A 14,767-nucleotide genomic window follows, 5' to 3' on the forward strand; every position below is an offset into this window, starting at 1 on the left:
TAAAACTTCACAGTGCTCCAGTATATAGGACCATTTTAAAGAGCGCCTATTATTACTAACCAATATTACATCGCTCATACCAGTTTGGACGTCTATTTTGTTGTTAAAACCAACCCCGTTAAGCATACAAGGATTAAATAGTAGGTCCAGGGGACGATGGTCGCTCTCAGACCTATCTTTTACCTCAAAGTCAGTCATATATTGCCAAATATCTAAAGATACAATTATATAGTCGAGGTTGCTTTGTGAGCTATTCCTTAAAAAAGTCGGGCTTTTTGCTAAATCTGCCGGGAGGCGGCCATTACATGCCCTCAAGCCAAACTCCGCAGTTAACCTCATTATTTGGACAGCCAGAACTGAACAATGTACTGGAGCAATATTATCTAACGGGGGAATGTTTTTTGCTCTATCGTCTTCTTCAAATACATCGCCCATGCCTAAAATTGGCTCGTAGTTGCAGTTCAAATCCCCGGCTATTATTACCGAATATTGGTCTGCTATTCTGTTAAGGAAAGTGTCCAATTTCCCCAGAGTCACTGATTCTTTTGATAGGGCAGAAGGTCTGTTATAAACATTAATTAGATATAGTACAGTCCCATCATGTGTGGTAACTTTTAGTGCCAATATGTCCATAGAGTCAGTCTCAATTACTTCAATCTTAATTTTCAGGGTAACTTTTACCCAGATAATAAGACCTCCCGAGGCCCTACCCCTCACGGGAGGTATTGCATTGATCCCAAATGTCTTATAACCTACTCTATGATGAGTGTTAAGGGACCATGTTTCCTGGAAAAAGCACAGTTCACTTGATTCGATATAGCTGGACCACTCAAATTTTTGGTTAGGCCAGCTATATTCCCAGATATCAATTTCATATTTGTGACTATGCTATTACAATTAGACGATTGCTCAAAAGTTTGAGAGTCAACTTTCCTACCCGTAATTTCTGTACAAGACACACCAAAGGGACTCCTACCCTCTATTCTAATGGGGCACGCACCTATGCTAGTACCGCATAACACAGATTCTGGGCATACCTCTAAGCCCCCTGGCCACCTTCGACTATCCAGGTCTTGTACAGTGCCGAGTGTCACACCTCCCTGGTCATGGTCTGTCCTTAACTTGCCCCCACCGAGATCATCATTAGTGATTCCTATTTCGTCCCTTCCTGCTTTGAAATCCTTATTAATCATGGCCTTTCGCATAAGGGGCCCCTCGCTAGTGTCAATTACGTTTTCCCTGGGCAACTGCAGTCAATCTACCATATCTAGGCAGCTAAACCTATTAGCTGTAGGTATCCCTCCCCCGCTGTTAATGTATCTATAGCTCCCACATTCCGTCCCTCCCCGCACATGATGTTTGGCCCTGGTCCAAGTCCCTCTGCAATCTGGTCGCTCATCTGGGAAGTAAAAGTATGAAAGCGGTCTGGTTTCTATGTCAGCCCTATTATTTTGTGGTCTCCACGAGCAGATATAATTTACCGCTCGTGGGTCCTTAAAGTTCACTACCACACAGTCCCCATCGATTGTTTTCCTGTTGTATCCCACCCAAGACACCCTACGCACCATTAAGATTTTACTCGTTACATGTGGCGGTAGGGGTCGGTTGGTATTTAACCAATGTGATACTTTGTTTTTAAGTGCCCAAAAAGGTTCCTCAGTTGATTTACCCAATTCCGGAACCCCTGTCAATACCACTACATATGGGCAAGCTTCTGGCGGTAAACTGATATTAAGACCGCCTTTTATCGTCCTCTCTATTGAGGACTTGTTGTTAGGACTAGTCATTACTTGACTGAGATGGTCATTAGTTACGGGGGTTTTTCTAACGGTTTCCTTACTGGGTCCTTTGGGGGGTTAGAATGTGGTCTTTGTGTCGATGGCAAAGGCTTGTTTGTTTCCTCTCCTTCCGGTACTATACTCGGAGGATCTTTGGGAGGCACTTTTTCCACCCTGGCACTATACAGAGTTCTTATGCTCTCTTCCAACTCGTACAGCTTATTTTCAATATCTAGCAATCTGTTTTCCAGGGGAGTAAGAGGAGTTTTAGGCAACTTCCCCATGTTGTTTAATAAAGGGCCGGCCACTTCGTCAAGTATACCTGAATTGCCATCTACGGTGTCATCTAGAGCTCTTCGGTCTAGGGTTTCAGTCAATGTGACTAATTGCAATGCTTCCTGGCCATTCTGCATGGCATACCCTTGTTCACCCCCATGCTTGCTAGATATTTCACTAACGCCCCGGGCTTTATCTACCTTGGGCTTTCTGCCACCTGAGGCAGTGATATTAGCTCGTTTACGTTTCGAGAGGGCACCCTCCCGCCTCTCCCGCAATTGTCTACTATTTGTTTCCTCTTGAATCTCGGCTACTGTAACTTCTGAAATATTTTTCGATATAGCTGGAGGAAGCGGGTCAATTGGAAGCAGTGTTTGTGGTTGCACTAATAGATTAGGCATACTGTGCACAACTGCTTGTGTCTCTATAAGATTCACTCTATTAGTGTGTTCTGGGGTACGAGCATTAGCAATATGGCCCATAGATGATCTTTTGGCCAATGCTAGATCCTGTGACACCCTCCGTTCCATTAGGCTGATGCCTTGGTCTATTACAGAATTAGCCCGTATTATGAAGCTGTCTAAGGTGCCTGTAAGCTGGGGCCCTCCCAGTGCAACCTTACTCCTGCTCTCACGTGTAGACATTTTTTAACAAACACAAGGATTAATACCACAGTTTGGTATATAAATAATGTTTACAACAGCATAGATATAGCTACGGTTTCACAGGCAAAAGAGAAATGGCCCGGTCCGGTCTTGAGCGACCTTGAACGGGCTTAAACGGGCCCGCCCTTGGCCCGGGCTTTGCCCGCGCGCGTCCCGCGGATAAGGGCGTAGCTAAATAGGAGAAGGCGAGAGCGGGAAGAGGCTCCAGGTGCGGCAGATGGAGAGCCGCAAAGACTGCTGGTCCTCGCAGTCCCGCTCGCGTAGGTGTCTCCAGATCAGCCCCAAGGTGAGCACAAATCAGCCCCAAACCAGGCTAAGTTCCAGGGAAATTGGTGGAAATCCAAAGTGCTGGCAGTACTAAAAAAAAGACACAAAGTCCCGACTACGAGCGGCACCAATCTTGCCTATAATGCACTTAGACACCCCATGAGGCATGTTATGAGGATTTCACAAATCATGATGAAGTTCCATGACATTTTGAAGTTATCGTGACTGCAACCTCATTTCTCCGTGTCCTTGAGGAACTTCTTGGTTTCTTATTTTCCAAACAATTTGTTTTAATTATGCTTCAGTAGAGTTTTGTTAGTCTATCGTTTTTTTGAAATCCTAAATTTCTGTCGCGTTCCTCTTATGTTGTCGTCTTTTTCTGTGGTTTAATAATTTTGATATGTGTAACTCATGCTTAGTAGTGTGGTTTATTGTAAATTTATGTTTATTTTGTGTATTTTGTATTTAACTTCACTAGATTTGTTCAATGAAAAAAGGTGTTTGGTTGATGGTTTATCTTGTTTTGTACATAATATGCAATCTTTCTTGAATTGAAGGATGTCATTTTCCACGCCTTTGTCATGCATTGCTGTGTAAAACCTTTTGGTTATTTTGAACTGTGTATCACAGGTTTAAATTGGTTTAATATTTTATTAGATGACTTCAAGCCTGCATCTATCGATACGTCTTGTGAAGGTGACCTTGAAGTTGGTAAAGGTGAACAGGTGACCATAACGCTACCGAATCTTGAGGTCAGTTTGAATGCTTCTATGTAATGTACAAAATCCTCTTGCTGTAAGTTGAAGTTTGATACTACTTGGTTCAAAGCAGATCATTCCATCAAGTCAATGAGTTAACCATCCGACCCTCATACACCCTTTGAAGTTACAAATTGGATTCACTGGCAATGTCCTTCAATGATTCTCCTACCTTTCCAGCCAACACCAGTTTGTTCACATGGGCACCTCCAGGTCACAAAATATCCCTATCCCCTGTGATGTTCTCCAGGCTTCCATACTGTAATCAACTTTTACATGGTGCCCTACTCACAAAGAATTCTATAAAAATGAACCAATATGCCTATGATGCACAGCTCTTCTTGAGTCTCCTCTGCTTCAGACATCCAACTCCTCAAACACTACTTGCACGTCATCTAGACCTAGATGTCCAGTGCCTATCTGAAGCTCTACCCAACCAAGACAGAATTCCTGTTTGCCAATAACAACAAGCAAGAAACTGTACAAACCTGTCTCAGTGACATGAACATAGACTTAGAACCCCAACTTTCACCAAATGCCATGTCACTTGGATTCACCCTGGACACCAATCCCACCCTCTAGAACACATTGCCCAAAAAAAGAGTTAGCCTGGTACTTCTCTCTTCTAAAGAAAATCAAACCATTTCTTCCAGAGAGCAATTTGTGAACTGCTCTTCATGCACTTGTACTCTGTCTATTTGATGGTAATGCCTTGTTACGTGACTTGTGCACGAACACCCCTTTAAGAACATCCTTTGTGTTGTAGCACGTCTCATCCAGGGCTCTGAAGCAAGAGAATCATTTCACTCTATTTTGATAGCACACCATGGGCTCACACCTTTCTGGCCGGGACCATCTTCAAAATCAGCTGAATCATTTACACGGCCATCAGAACCACCAGCACCTCCACTTAGCTTGCAGGCTAGCTCACTGTCTCTGGTGTTTTTTGACACACCAGCAACGAGACACCATCAGACTGCCTACTAAGAAATGTTTTAAAAAAAGCACACACACAAAAACAAGCTAGGCCTTTTCCATCTATGTGCCCAAGATCTGGACCGATATCCCCATATCCATTAGGACCGTCCCACCGCTGCTCCATTTTAGGAAAAGAGTTGAAGTTTCACCTCTTTAAAGAATACTACATCACAATGGATTGTCCACAATCCAGCGCCTTCTCTAAAAAGTGACCTTGTGCTCAATATTACCATGAGCGTGTCGGCTAGGCAGTGTTCCACAAGCAATATCTGCAGTGTTTGAAATTCAGCACCTGTAATGTCTGTCACTGGGCTATATCAGAGGCATCCCTCAGGAAGTGCCCTCAGCTTCGCTGCGCAGTATTTACAGTATCACAAGGTAGTGGTGCAGTTTAATCCAAGTAGTGCATACATCTTCTCTTGAGTAGTGTCTGCAGTGTCACTCTGGCAGCGTTCTTCTGACAATTTCTCCAGATGGTGTCTACAGTGTCCATGTCTGTAGTGTTGAGCAGTTCCTCCACTGCCACCTTGGCAGTGTCAGCATGGTCACAGAACAGGGTCTGTAGAGTCACAACGTAATGTGTGCAGTGTAAGAAGGCAGTGTTTGCAGTGTCCGTCTCGCATTGTGTGCATTGACACCAGGGCAGTGTTCCCCAGCAGTGTCTGCAGGGTTGCAGAGTCCTCTCCAACAGTGTCATCTGGACTTTGCTACTTGCGACTTGTTTTAAATTTATCAATAACATTAAGAAGCATTTTCAAGTAAAGGGCTTTTGCTGTAATGTGTGTCTGTAGGCTTGATGTACAAAGCCATTTTTTGATCGCAAACTTTGTGATTCATAAAAAACGTTTAGGTATGTATTGAACCCAATCTTACAAGTTGGAAAAGCTTTCCCAAGTCGCAAAATAGGTTCAACGACCACACGCCCCTCTTCCCCCCCCCCCCCCCTCCCTCCCCTTACTGTATCACAGTTAGGAAGGGTGTTGAAAGGGGTGCCCCATCCTAATTGTGATTGGGCATGGTATGTACCAGGGTTTTGCAGCAACTTTGTTACCAACACTTCAAAGGAGGTGGTAAGTGAAATAATCTGCACCAAAATCTTCCACACCGAAAATTCTGTCCCCAAGAGAAAAAGCGTCTCCTCCACCATCTAAGGAGCCTTGTTTGGATGTTCAGCCTGCAAACACAGACCCCAAACAAATTGAACTTGCAATTAACCCTAAAACAGGATTAGTTTATGCAAAGTTGCCTGCAAAAAGAAGGCCAGAATTTGAGGACTCTTATCATATCCCTCTAAAGAGAAAGAGTATAGGTACTAACACTTCTCCGCCACCTCTTTAACCACCTTCACATTTTTCACCTATTGATCCTAATTTGCTCATAACACCCACAAATTCCCCTCTGCCACAATCTCCAGATTATCAAGATGATGGGGCCACACATGGGGATGTGCCACAAGATAATGCTCCAGACCCATGGGCCGACTAGAACACTAATCCCAATAATAACGACCCAGACCTATACCCATCTAAGCCTTCTCCTCCAGATGACAATGTGGGGTTCATTGAACTGCTTAATAGAGCTGCACAGTACCATGGAGTACAGCTCCATAAGGAGCCTCTTGAGGAATATTTCTTATTTGAGACACTAAGTGCATCGCAAAAGACTTCACTCACTCACTCACTGCTCAAAGGTATGTTAAAACTTGTAGATGAGGTATTCAAAGATCCAGTGCGAGCTAGGGTCCTCACACCTAGAGTTGAGAAATATAAAGCTGCACCTACAGACCCAATTTACATCGGGGGTCAGGTTCCATTAAGCTTCTTCACTGGTATCAAATGCTCGCAAACGAACTAATTCTCAAACAGGAGACGCCCGTCTCCTGATAAAGAATCTAAATTAATAGATGCCTCGGGCAAAAGAGTAGCAGCGCAAGCAACCAATTATTGGTGGATAGCTAATACACAAGCACTCTTAGCAAGGTATGACAGAGCTCATTATGATGAGCTAGAGCAGCTGATCCAACATTTGCCTGAGCATAAAGCTAAAGCTCATGACCTCATCCAGGAAGGGAAGCTTATTTCCAACACTTCAGTCAGGTTAGTTCTAGACGCAGAAAACGCTGCTTCATACTCTATTAACACCAGCGTCCTACTTAGACGTCACACATGGCTAAGGGTATTAGGATATAAACCGGACGTTCAAGCTTCCATTTTAAATTTACCATTTAACAAGGAACATTTATTTGGCCCTACAGTTGACACTTCAATTGAAAAAATGAAGAAAGACAATGAGGTAGCCAAATCAATGGGAGCACTGCAGATGCCATCAAACTGTGGTTCCTTTTGCCGCTCCCTTTACAGGGGAGGCTCGAAGACCATGCCTGCTGACAGGTCCTCTACCTCATAGAAGCAATAGTCAATCTCCTCTACCAGAGATTATTTTCGAGGTGGATTTCGGGAAAACCATGCCAAAGGAAGAGGTAATACACCCCAGCCACAATTAAACAGTGACCCCACCCCCCACCCCCCCAAATCATTTGACACCTGTCAGGGGACGTCTCACTGAATTTCTCCCAGTCTGTAATACCATCACATCGGACAAATTGGTTTTTAATAAACTATCCAATCTGGTTATTGCCTGGAACTTGCCAACAACCCTCCAAACATTCCACCACGAAAACACAAACTATCTCCAGAACATATGCACCTACTCAAACAAGAGGTCCAATCTCTTCTGGCAAAAGGAGCTATAAAACCTGTCCCATTACAATATCAAGGGACTCCCTTTCCTTTCTAATTCACAAAAAGGATGGTTCTCTCAGACCTGTATTAGACCTCAGAGAATTAAACCTATACATTCATTCAGATCACTTCCATATGGCCACTCTCCAACAGGTGCTTCCTCTGTTACAACAAGGCGACTTTATGTCCACTCTGGACTTAAAGGGTGCCTACTTCCATATTCCAATACATCCCGCTCATTGCAAATACCTCAGGTTTGTGGTAGCGGGACAACATTACCAATTCAAAGTGCTCCCATTCGGAGTCACCACTGCTCCCTGGCAGTAGTCACTGCACATCTGCGAAGACAGCATTTCCACGTCTTCCCATATGTAGACGACTGGCTAATCAAAGCCAGCACTCTTACAAAATGCCTACAGCACACTCAAAGAACACTACACTTACTGCATGACATCAGATTCACAGTAAATCTGTTGAAGGCCCATCTTCAACCCTCCAAAACGTACTTTGAGGCCAGATACACAAAAAACTCTAGCCTGTCCCAATCCAGCCAGAATCCGCAATATTCAGGTTCCCATTTCCAAACTTCCACCCAACTACTCGTTACCAGCTCGGGTATTCATGCAGCTACTAGGAATGATGGGATCTCGCTTCATGATAGGTCCATATGCAGGACTTCAAATGCGTCCCCTTCAGGAATGTTTAGCATGTCAGTGAAATCAGTCTCCTGGTTGATTGACAGCAGTGCTTAATTTGTAAAATATTGAGTGCCAGGGCTCTGACCAGGAGGCTAATGCAGCTTGCACCACCCATCGCCCCTATCATCGCCGCCAAATATCTACTAACCATCTCTATTGCATGTAAATGCGGCAGTTCAGATTATTCCAGGTCCCCAAAGCTAAAGGAATGGCTGGGGAGGCGGTTATTAGTATTTCTTTAATGTATAATGTTTTCCTAAACAACTGTTACACTGCTCATCTCTAAATTACATGAGCAGCGCCACCTTGTGACAGTCTGCCCTAAGTGTGGTGTTGCCAATTAGGTGCTGAGCCCCGGAAACCAATTAAGTGCCGGTGCTCCGCACCGGACAGCTCCGGCTCAAATTAAGCACTGATTGATAGATCTAGTGTTGCTGGACGGCCGCACTCATTACTCTCTGCAGTGGTGGAATCCACAGAACCTTTCCAAAGGGCGGCCTTTCATCGACCCAGTTCCACAGACAGTTCCACAGACAGTGCTAACAGACGCATCACTCAATGGTTGGGGAGCTCGTCTCCAAACTCTCACAATTCAAGGATTGTGGAATCAAAAGGTAAAACAACTCCAAATAAAGCATTTAGAGCTGCTAGCAGTCTTCCTAGCCCTCGAAGCCTCCCAAAATCACCTTGTAGGCAAAACTGTCCTTATACGCACAGACAACATGACAGCCATACAGAACCACAATTCCAACTGTTGCACCTTGCACAAGCCATTTGGAGATGGGCCATTCATCAAAAAATGGATTTCCTAGCGGCACACCTCCCAGTAGTAAACAATCAGATCGCAGATCTGCTCAGCAAACAGACAACAGATCCACGAGTGGGAACTTAACCCTCAAGTTCTCCTCCTGTTCTTTCAGATGTGGGGCTTCCCAGACATAGATCTGTTAGCCACCCACCAAAACGCAAAATGCCCAAACTTTGCCTCCAGGTATCCACACCCATTATCCAAAGGCAATGCTCTATGGATGAATTGGTCAGGGATATTTGCTTACGTTTATCCGCCTCTCCCGCTCATTCCACTAGTGGTTCAGAAGCTCAGACAAACATCCCTCCCTGGTAGCTCCTACTTGGGCCCGTCAACCCTGCTTCACTACCCTGTTGGAACTCTCAGTAGTTTTTCATCAAAATGTACATCTCACATCCAGTCTCCTCACGCAGAGCCATGGAGAGAAGACATCCATATCCCAAACCTCTCAACTTTGTGATCTGGCACCTGAAGTCATAGTTTGGTTATCTGAATCTTCTACCAGACTGTATGAATATCATTAAAGAGTCCAGAAGTCCTACTACAAGAGCTTGCTGTGCAGCAAAATGGAAGCGGTTTGTTATTTATTGTGACAACAATCGTATCAACCCCCTTGATGCTTCCGTTTAAAATATCATTTGCTATTTACTACATTTATAATGCTCAAATTTAGCGTACACATCTATACGCTTACATCTCGCCGCATACCTTCAGAATAGACATCTGTCTCTTTTCAGGGAGCCTGTTATTAAGGATTTTATGGAAGTACTCGAGTTATTCCACCAAGACTTCCACCTGCCCCAGTGTGGTATCATAATATTGTTCTTACAAGACTAATGGGTCCACCCTTTGAGCCATTGCATAAATGTGAACTACGATTTCTCACTTCGAAAGTTGCTTTCCTCCTTGTTCTCACATCATTGAGGAGAGTGGGTGAGCTTCAGGCATTAACCATAGAAGAACCATTTTTACATGTACACCAAAACAAAGTGGTTCTTCGCACTGACCCTAAATTTCTGATGGATACATCTGCCAGTGGATTCCTCACCTTGTGAATATCCCCTGTGCCAGCATTCCACTGAACTTTTTTCCCCAGCTCTCTGCGCCGACTTGGACGTCATAATACCTTGGCTCCGCTCGCCACTCCGTATGACGTCACCGGAGCCATAAGAGAGCCTCGTCGGCGTGATGACGTCAGTTCCCTTTTTTCCGCGCCATCGACGCGTAACGGTTTTCCAGCACTCTCCTGCTACTTTGTAGTCTTGTAGTGGTTATTGTTTCTGGATTCACCATGTCTTCGACGAGGAAGTCTGGTTTCAAACCTTGTAGGGAATGTGGGGGCCACATGTCAATGACTGACCCCCATGAGGATTGTTTGTGGTGCCTTTCTTCTGACCACGACGTGGAGGACTGTTCCAGTTGCAGAAGACTATACCCCAAGGCCTTGAAGGAGAGAGAGGTGAAACTCTTCATGGCCAAGGCGAAGAAGGAAAGGAGAGGTAGAAAGAAGGAGAAATCTAGGCCGGAATCGTCGACTTCACACTCTTCGAAGTCGAAGAAGCATCACAAGAAAAGGAAGCATATCTCTCGGCGCCGGTTTCGAAAAGTAAGACTTCGCGATTGCCGTCGCCTCGACGTCGAAGTAAGGATGTTGTATCTCCTTCTCCATCTCCTAGGAGGTCTCCAGAGAGGTCACCTTCGCCGAAGCGGACTCCGGCGCAGTCACCGGCACGGTCTCCGGCGCCAGTGGAGTCTTCTGCTTCTGACGTCGAACAGGAACAAGAGAGAGAGCTTTCTCCAGACGCAGCTGATCCTGTGGCGCCTGTTGAGGACACTTCGGCTCTGGTTCCAGGCACTTCTCGGCCGGATTCAGGATCAATCCCTTATCCGCAGTTCCCGACTCCGGGTGCGGATTCGACGCATTTCCTTAATGCGGTGTATGGGATTTTACAACGGGCTGCCTTCCCATCCGGTGCACCATCTGGTCCCGTGGGTCCTATGGCATACACCTTGGGACTGCCGCAGCATTATGCTGAGGCCCCATTTATGCCCTTTTTGCCGATGGCTCCTTCGTGGCAGTTTCCGGCGCCGTCTGGTGATCCATCTCTGCTTCGTTTGGATCGGCCTTTGTCGGAGCCCTGCTCGACGCCGTTGCCGACTCCCTCGGCTCCACGTCCGGCGGCGCCGACTCCGCGTACGGCGCCGCCTACGCCGGTTCCTCGGATCCGTTCAAGGAGAGAGGCCCAGAGAGTCTTGGACGAGGAGCGTTATAGGGAGGAAGTGGAAGAAGGTGAGGTGGAGGCATCTTCTGACGACTTTGAAGGCATTCAAGATGCTAGTGGTCTTGATACTACTCCGGAGTGGGAGCATTCATCTACTAGATCTTCACCACCACAAGAACTGGCCCCCTATCATTTAGGTATTAAGAAGGCCGCAGAGTTGCTGGACTTGCAGTTACCCTCTGCTGAATATAAGCCAAACCTCCTTACTGAAGTCCTACATTCGCCACCTTCAAATGTTGAACCCTTGTTGCCTTTTAATGAGGCTATCTTGGAGGCTGTTATGGATTTCTGATGGATACATCTGCCAGTGGATTCCTCACCTTGTGAATATCCCTGCGCCAGCAACATTCGGAAACTTTCGTAGCAGTCCACGCCGATGAGGTCGAAGACGACGTTACAGAGGACCGGCACCGCTCGCGACTCCGCTGACGTCACCGGCTCCATAAGAAGACCTCGTCGGCGTGATGACGTCAGTTCCCTTTTTTCCGCGCCGTCGAAGCCAACGGATTTCGGGAATCGCTGTTGTTAGCGTCGTTTATACTTTGTGTATTCTCGTTATTTTTCCTGTTCTCTTTCGAGGATGTCGACAAAGTCTGGATTTAAGCCTTGCCGGGAGTGTGGCAAGCACATGTCCATCACAGATCCTCATGAGGACTGTGTGTGGTGTTGATCGTCGGACCACGACGTGGATGGCTGTGCCAGCTGCCGCAAGATGAGCACGAAGGCTCTTAAGGAACGGGAGCCAAAACTCTTCATTGCAAAAATGAAGAAGGAGAAGAGAGGGAGAAGATCGAGGTCTCGATCGAAGTCGAGGTCGGCGTCTAAGTCGACTTCGGGACATACTTCTCGAGCCAAGAAAAAGAGAAGGCACTCGTCTCGACACCATTCGGATAAGAGCTCGGCGCCGAAGTCACCTACTCTGCGTCGGAAGGACTCTGTTTCTCCTTCTCCTGTGCCAATTCGCCTGCTGGTCCTTCATCTCCAGTGATCTCCTTGTCTCCGGCTTCACCGGTTCCAGCTCGGACTTCGACGCCGGTTCCATCTCCGGCGCCGGTTCCGTCTCCGGCTCAGTCTCCGGCCCCGGAAGATCTTCAAGCCCCGGGTGAGCCTGCGACGCCGCTGATTCCACAGTCGGCGCCGGTTGGCCCGAGTCCGGTGAGGTCTGACTAGTACCCTGCCTTCCCTGGACCAGGTCAGGACCCTTCGCATTACTTAAATGCGATGTATGGGGTGTTGGCTCGAGCCATGTACACCCCTGGTGCACCTGCGGGTCCGATGGGTCCAATGGCATTTAACTTGGGGGTGCCGCAAGTATATCCACAGGCCCCTTTCACACCGTTCTTTCCAACGACGCCGTCTTGGAATCCTCCGGCTCCGAGGACGTCTATGCCGCTTCCATCCTCGCCGGCTCGACCTCGTTCGACGCCGATGGCTCTGGCAGATCCACGTTCGACACCGGCGCCTTCGGATTCGAATACGGCGCCGCCGATGATTCGGATTCGTTCCAGAAGGGAGACTCAGAGGATTATTGAAGAGCAGAGGTACCATCAGGAGGAAGCGGAAGAGGGAGAATTGGTGGAGTCAGATGAAGTATTCGAAGAGCTTAAAGAAGCTAGTGGATTGGATCTGTTTCCTAAGTGGGAGATTACTCCACCGTCAGATGAACCCTCTAAGGACGTTGCTCCCTACCATTCGGTTATCAGGAAGGCTGCGGAGCTGCTTGATCTCCAGTTACCAACTACGGAGTTTAAGTCGAAAATTTTAACTGAGGTAGTAGATTCTCCCACGGCGGTTTCAGAGCCTTTGCTTCCCTTTAATGAGGCCATTGTGGAACCTGTGTTAGAGGTGTGGCGCATGCCCTTTTCTGCTCCTGCGGTCTCTAAGACGATTGCTAGGAGATATAGAGCAGCACCAGGGGACCCTGAATTTTTAACGTCACATCCTTCATCTGAGAGCCTGGTAATTCAGGCAGCTTGTTCGGGAAAGTCTAAGGGGGCTTTTCCTCAGGTTCCTGTGGACAGAGAGGCTAAAAGGCTAGACCAGTCAGCAAAGAAAGTATTTTCATCAGCCAGCATGGCCTTGAAATCAACAAACGCCACTTGTCTTTTGAGACGCTATGTGCACGCGCTTATGGATTCGGCTAAGAAACTGGCGCCAAAACTGCCTGAGGAGGATAGGACTGGGTTTAATGACCTCTTGGCTGATGCTCGGGCGGCAGCACGTCTGGTGATCCAAAGTGGGCTGGACACTGCAGATTCTGTTGCAAGGATCATGGGGTCTTCTGTCGCAACCAGAAGGAGTGCTTGGTTAAGATCTTCAGAGTTCTCACAGGATGTGCAATCGACTCTATTGGATCTGCCGTTTGATGGGTCTGGCCTATTTGGTAAAAAGGCGGATGCTGCTCTAGAAAGATTCAAAGAGGGGGGTAAACGCTGCTAACCAGGATTAACAAACAGTACCTGACAGGCTTCTGGGGGCTGCTTTGATCTTTCCCTCGGCTGGAAGCGGACGCTCGGTTCTCCTGCCGCTGTCGCCTCGCGCCACCTGAGGCTGCCGCAGGATAGGACCTCAAGCCCCAGCATTCCCTTCAGACCCGCCCACTGACGCTGGACGACGCGCCCGGAGGCGCTATATCTTCCGAGGCTCCCTCGGTGGAGCGGGGGGTAAACGCTGCTAACCAGGATTAACAAACAGTACCTGACAGGCTTCTGGGGGCTGCTTTGATCTTTCCCTCGGCTGGAAGCGGACGCTCGGTTCTCCTGCCGCTGTCGCCTCGCGCCACCTGAGGCTGCCGCAGGATAGGACCTCAAGCCCCAGCATTCCCTTCAGACCCGCCCACTGACGCTGGACGACGCGCCCGGAGGCGCTATATCTTCCGAGGCTCCCTCCGCGTCGCGGGATCGCGCGCGGGTCGGCGCCGGGAGAAGCCCGGGACAAGGGCGGGACCGTCTGTGGCCGTCAGAGGCCAGAAGAGGCTGGGCTGGGCCGGATGCTGTGCAATCGATCATCTAAAGGGTTGCATCTGTATGTGCCCGGGCAATAATGCACTTTTGCACCTGACTCTTAATAGTTATTATTCGTGTTGCTGATATATCCAGTTTGTCTGGTAATATCTTAAGTGATTTTATATGATAACAATTTAATTATTTCTGATTAAGGCGTTTTGGAGTGTTTAGTTTAGTGTTATATTTGTGGTTTCATTTCTTTGTTTAATAAGTTAAGATGTCTACACTTAATAAGGAGTCTGTCCGTTCTAACTGTGCTACCCTCGATAGTTATCTTGTGAAAGTCGTTGATAAAATTAACAAAGAACGACGACTTTCATTGGGCCGGGGGTGCCCTTCAGACTCCCTACCTAATATTCCAGATTTAGCTATTGTTTCACCAATACCCACAGTAGACGGTGGTGCCAATATTGAATGCTCGCAATGTCCCGCAGTAATTCCCGTACCTGATCCTGACCTTGTCTTGAACATGCCAGAACCGTCAGACTCATCATTAGCCTTATGCTCTCCG

At 47.2% G+C, this 14,767-nt stretch overlaps 1 protein-coding gene across 1 annotated transcript in view; it reads left to right on the forward strand.

Annotated features, from left to right (window-relative positions):
* The window catches only part of EAF2 (ELL associated factor 2), a 172,463-nt gene that overhangs the window by 46,845 nt on the left and 110,851 nt on the right, over positions 1–14,767 (forward strand). The window contains exon 2 of the mRNA XM_085647527.1: positions 3,644–3,738. Within this exon, the coding sequence (XP_085503653.1) occupies positions 3,644–3,738 (95 nt within the window). The remainder of the gene's footprint in view (positions 1–3,643; positions 3,739–14,767) is intronic.

Source organism: Triturus cristatus, chromosome 3_2, assembly GCF_964204655.1.
Source record: "Triturus cristatus chromosome 3_2, aTriCri1.1, whole genome shotgun sequence".
Lineage (NCBI taxonomy): Eukaryota > Metazoa > Chordata > Amphibia > Caudata > Salamandridae > Triturus > Triturus cristatus.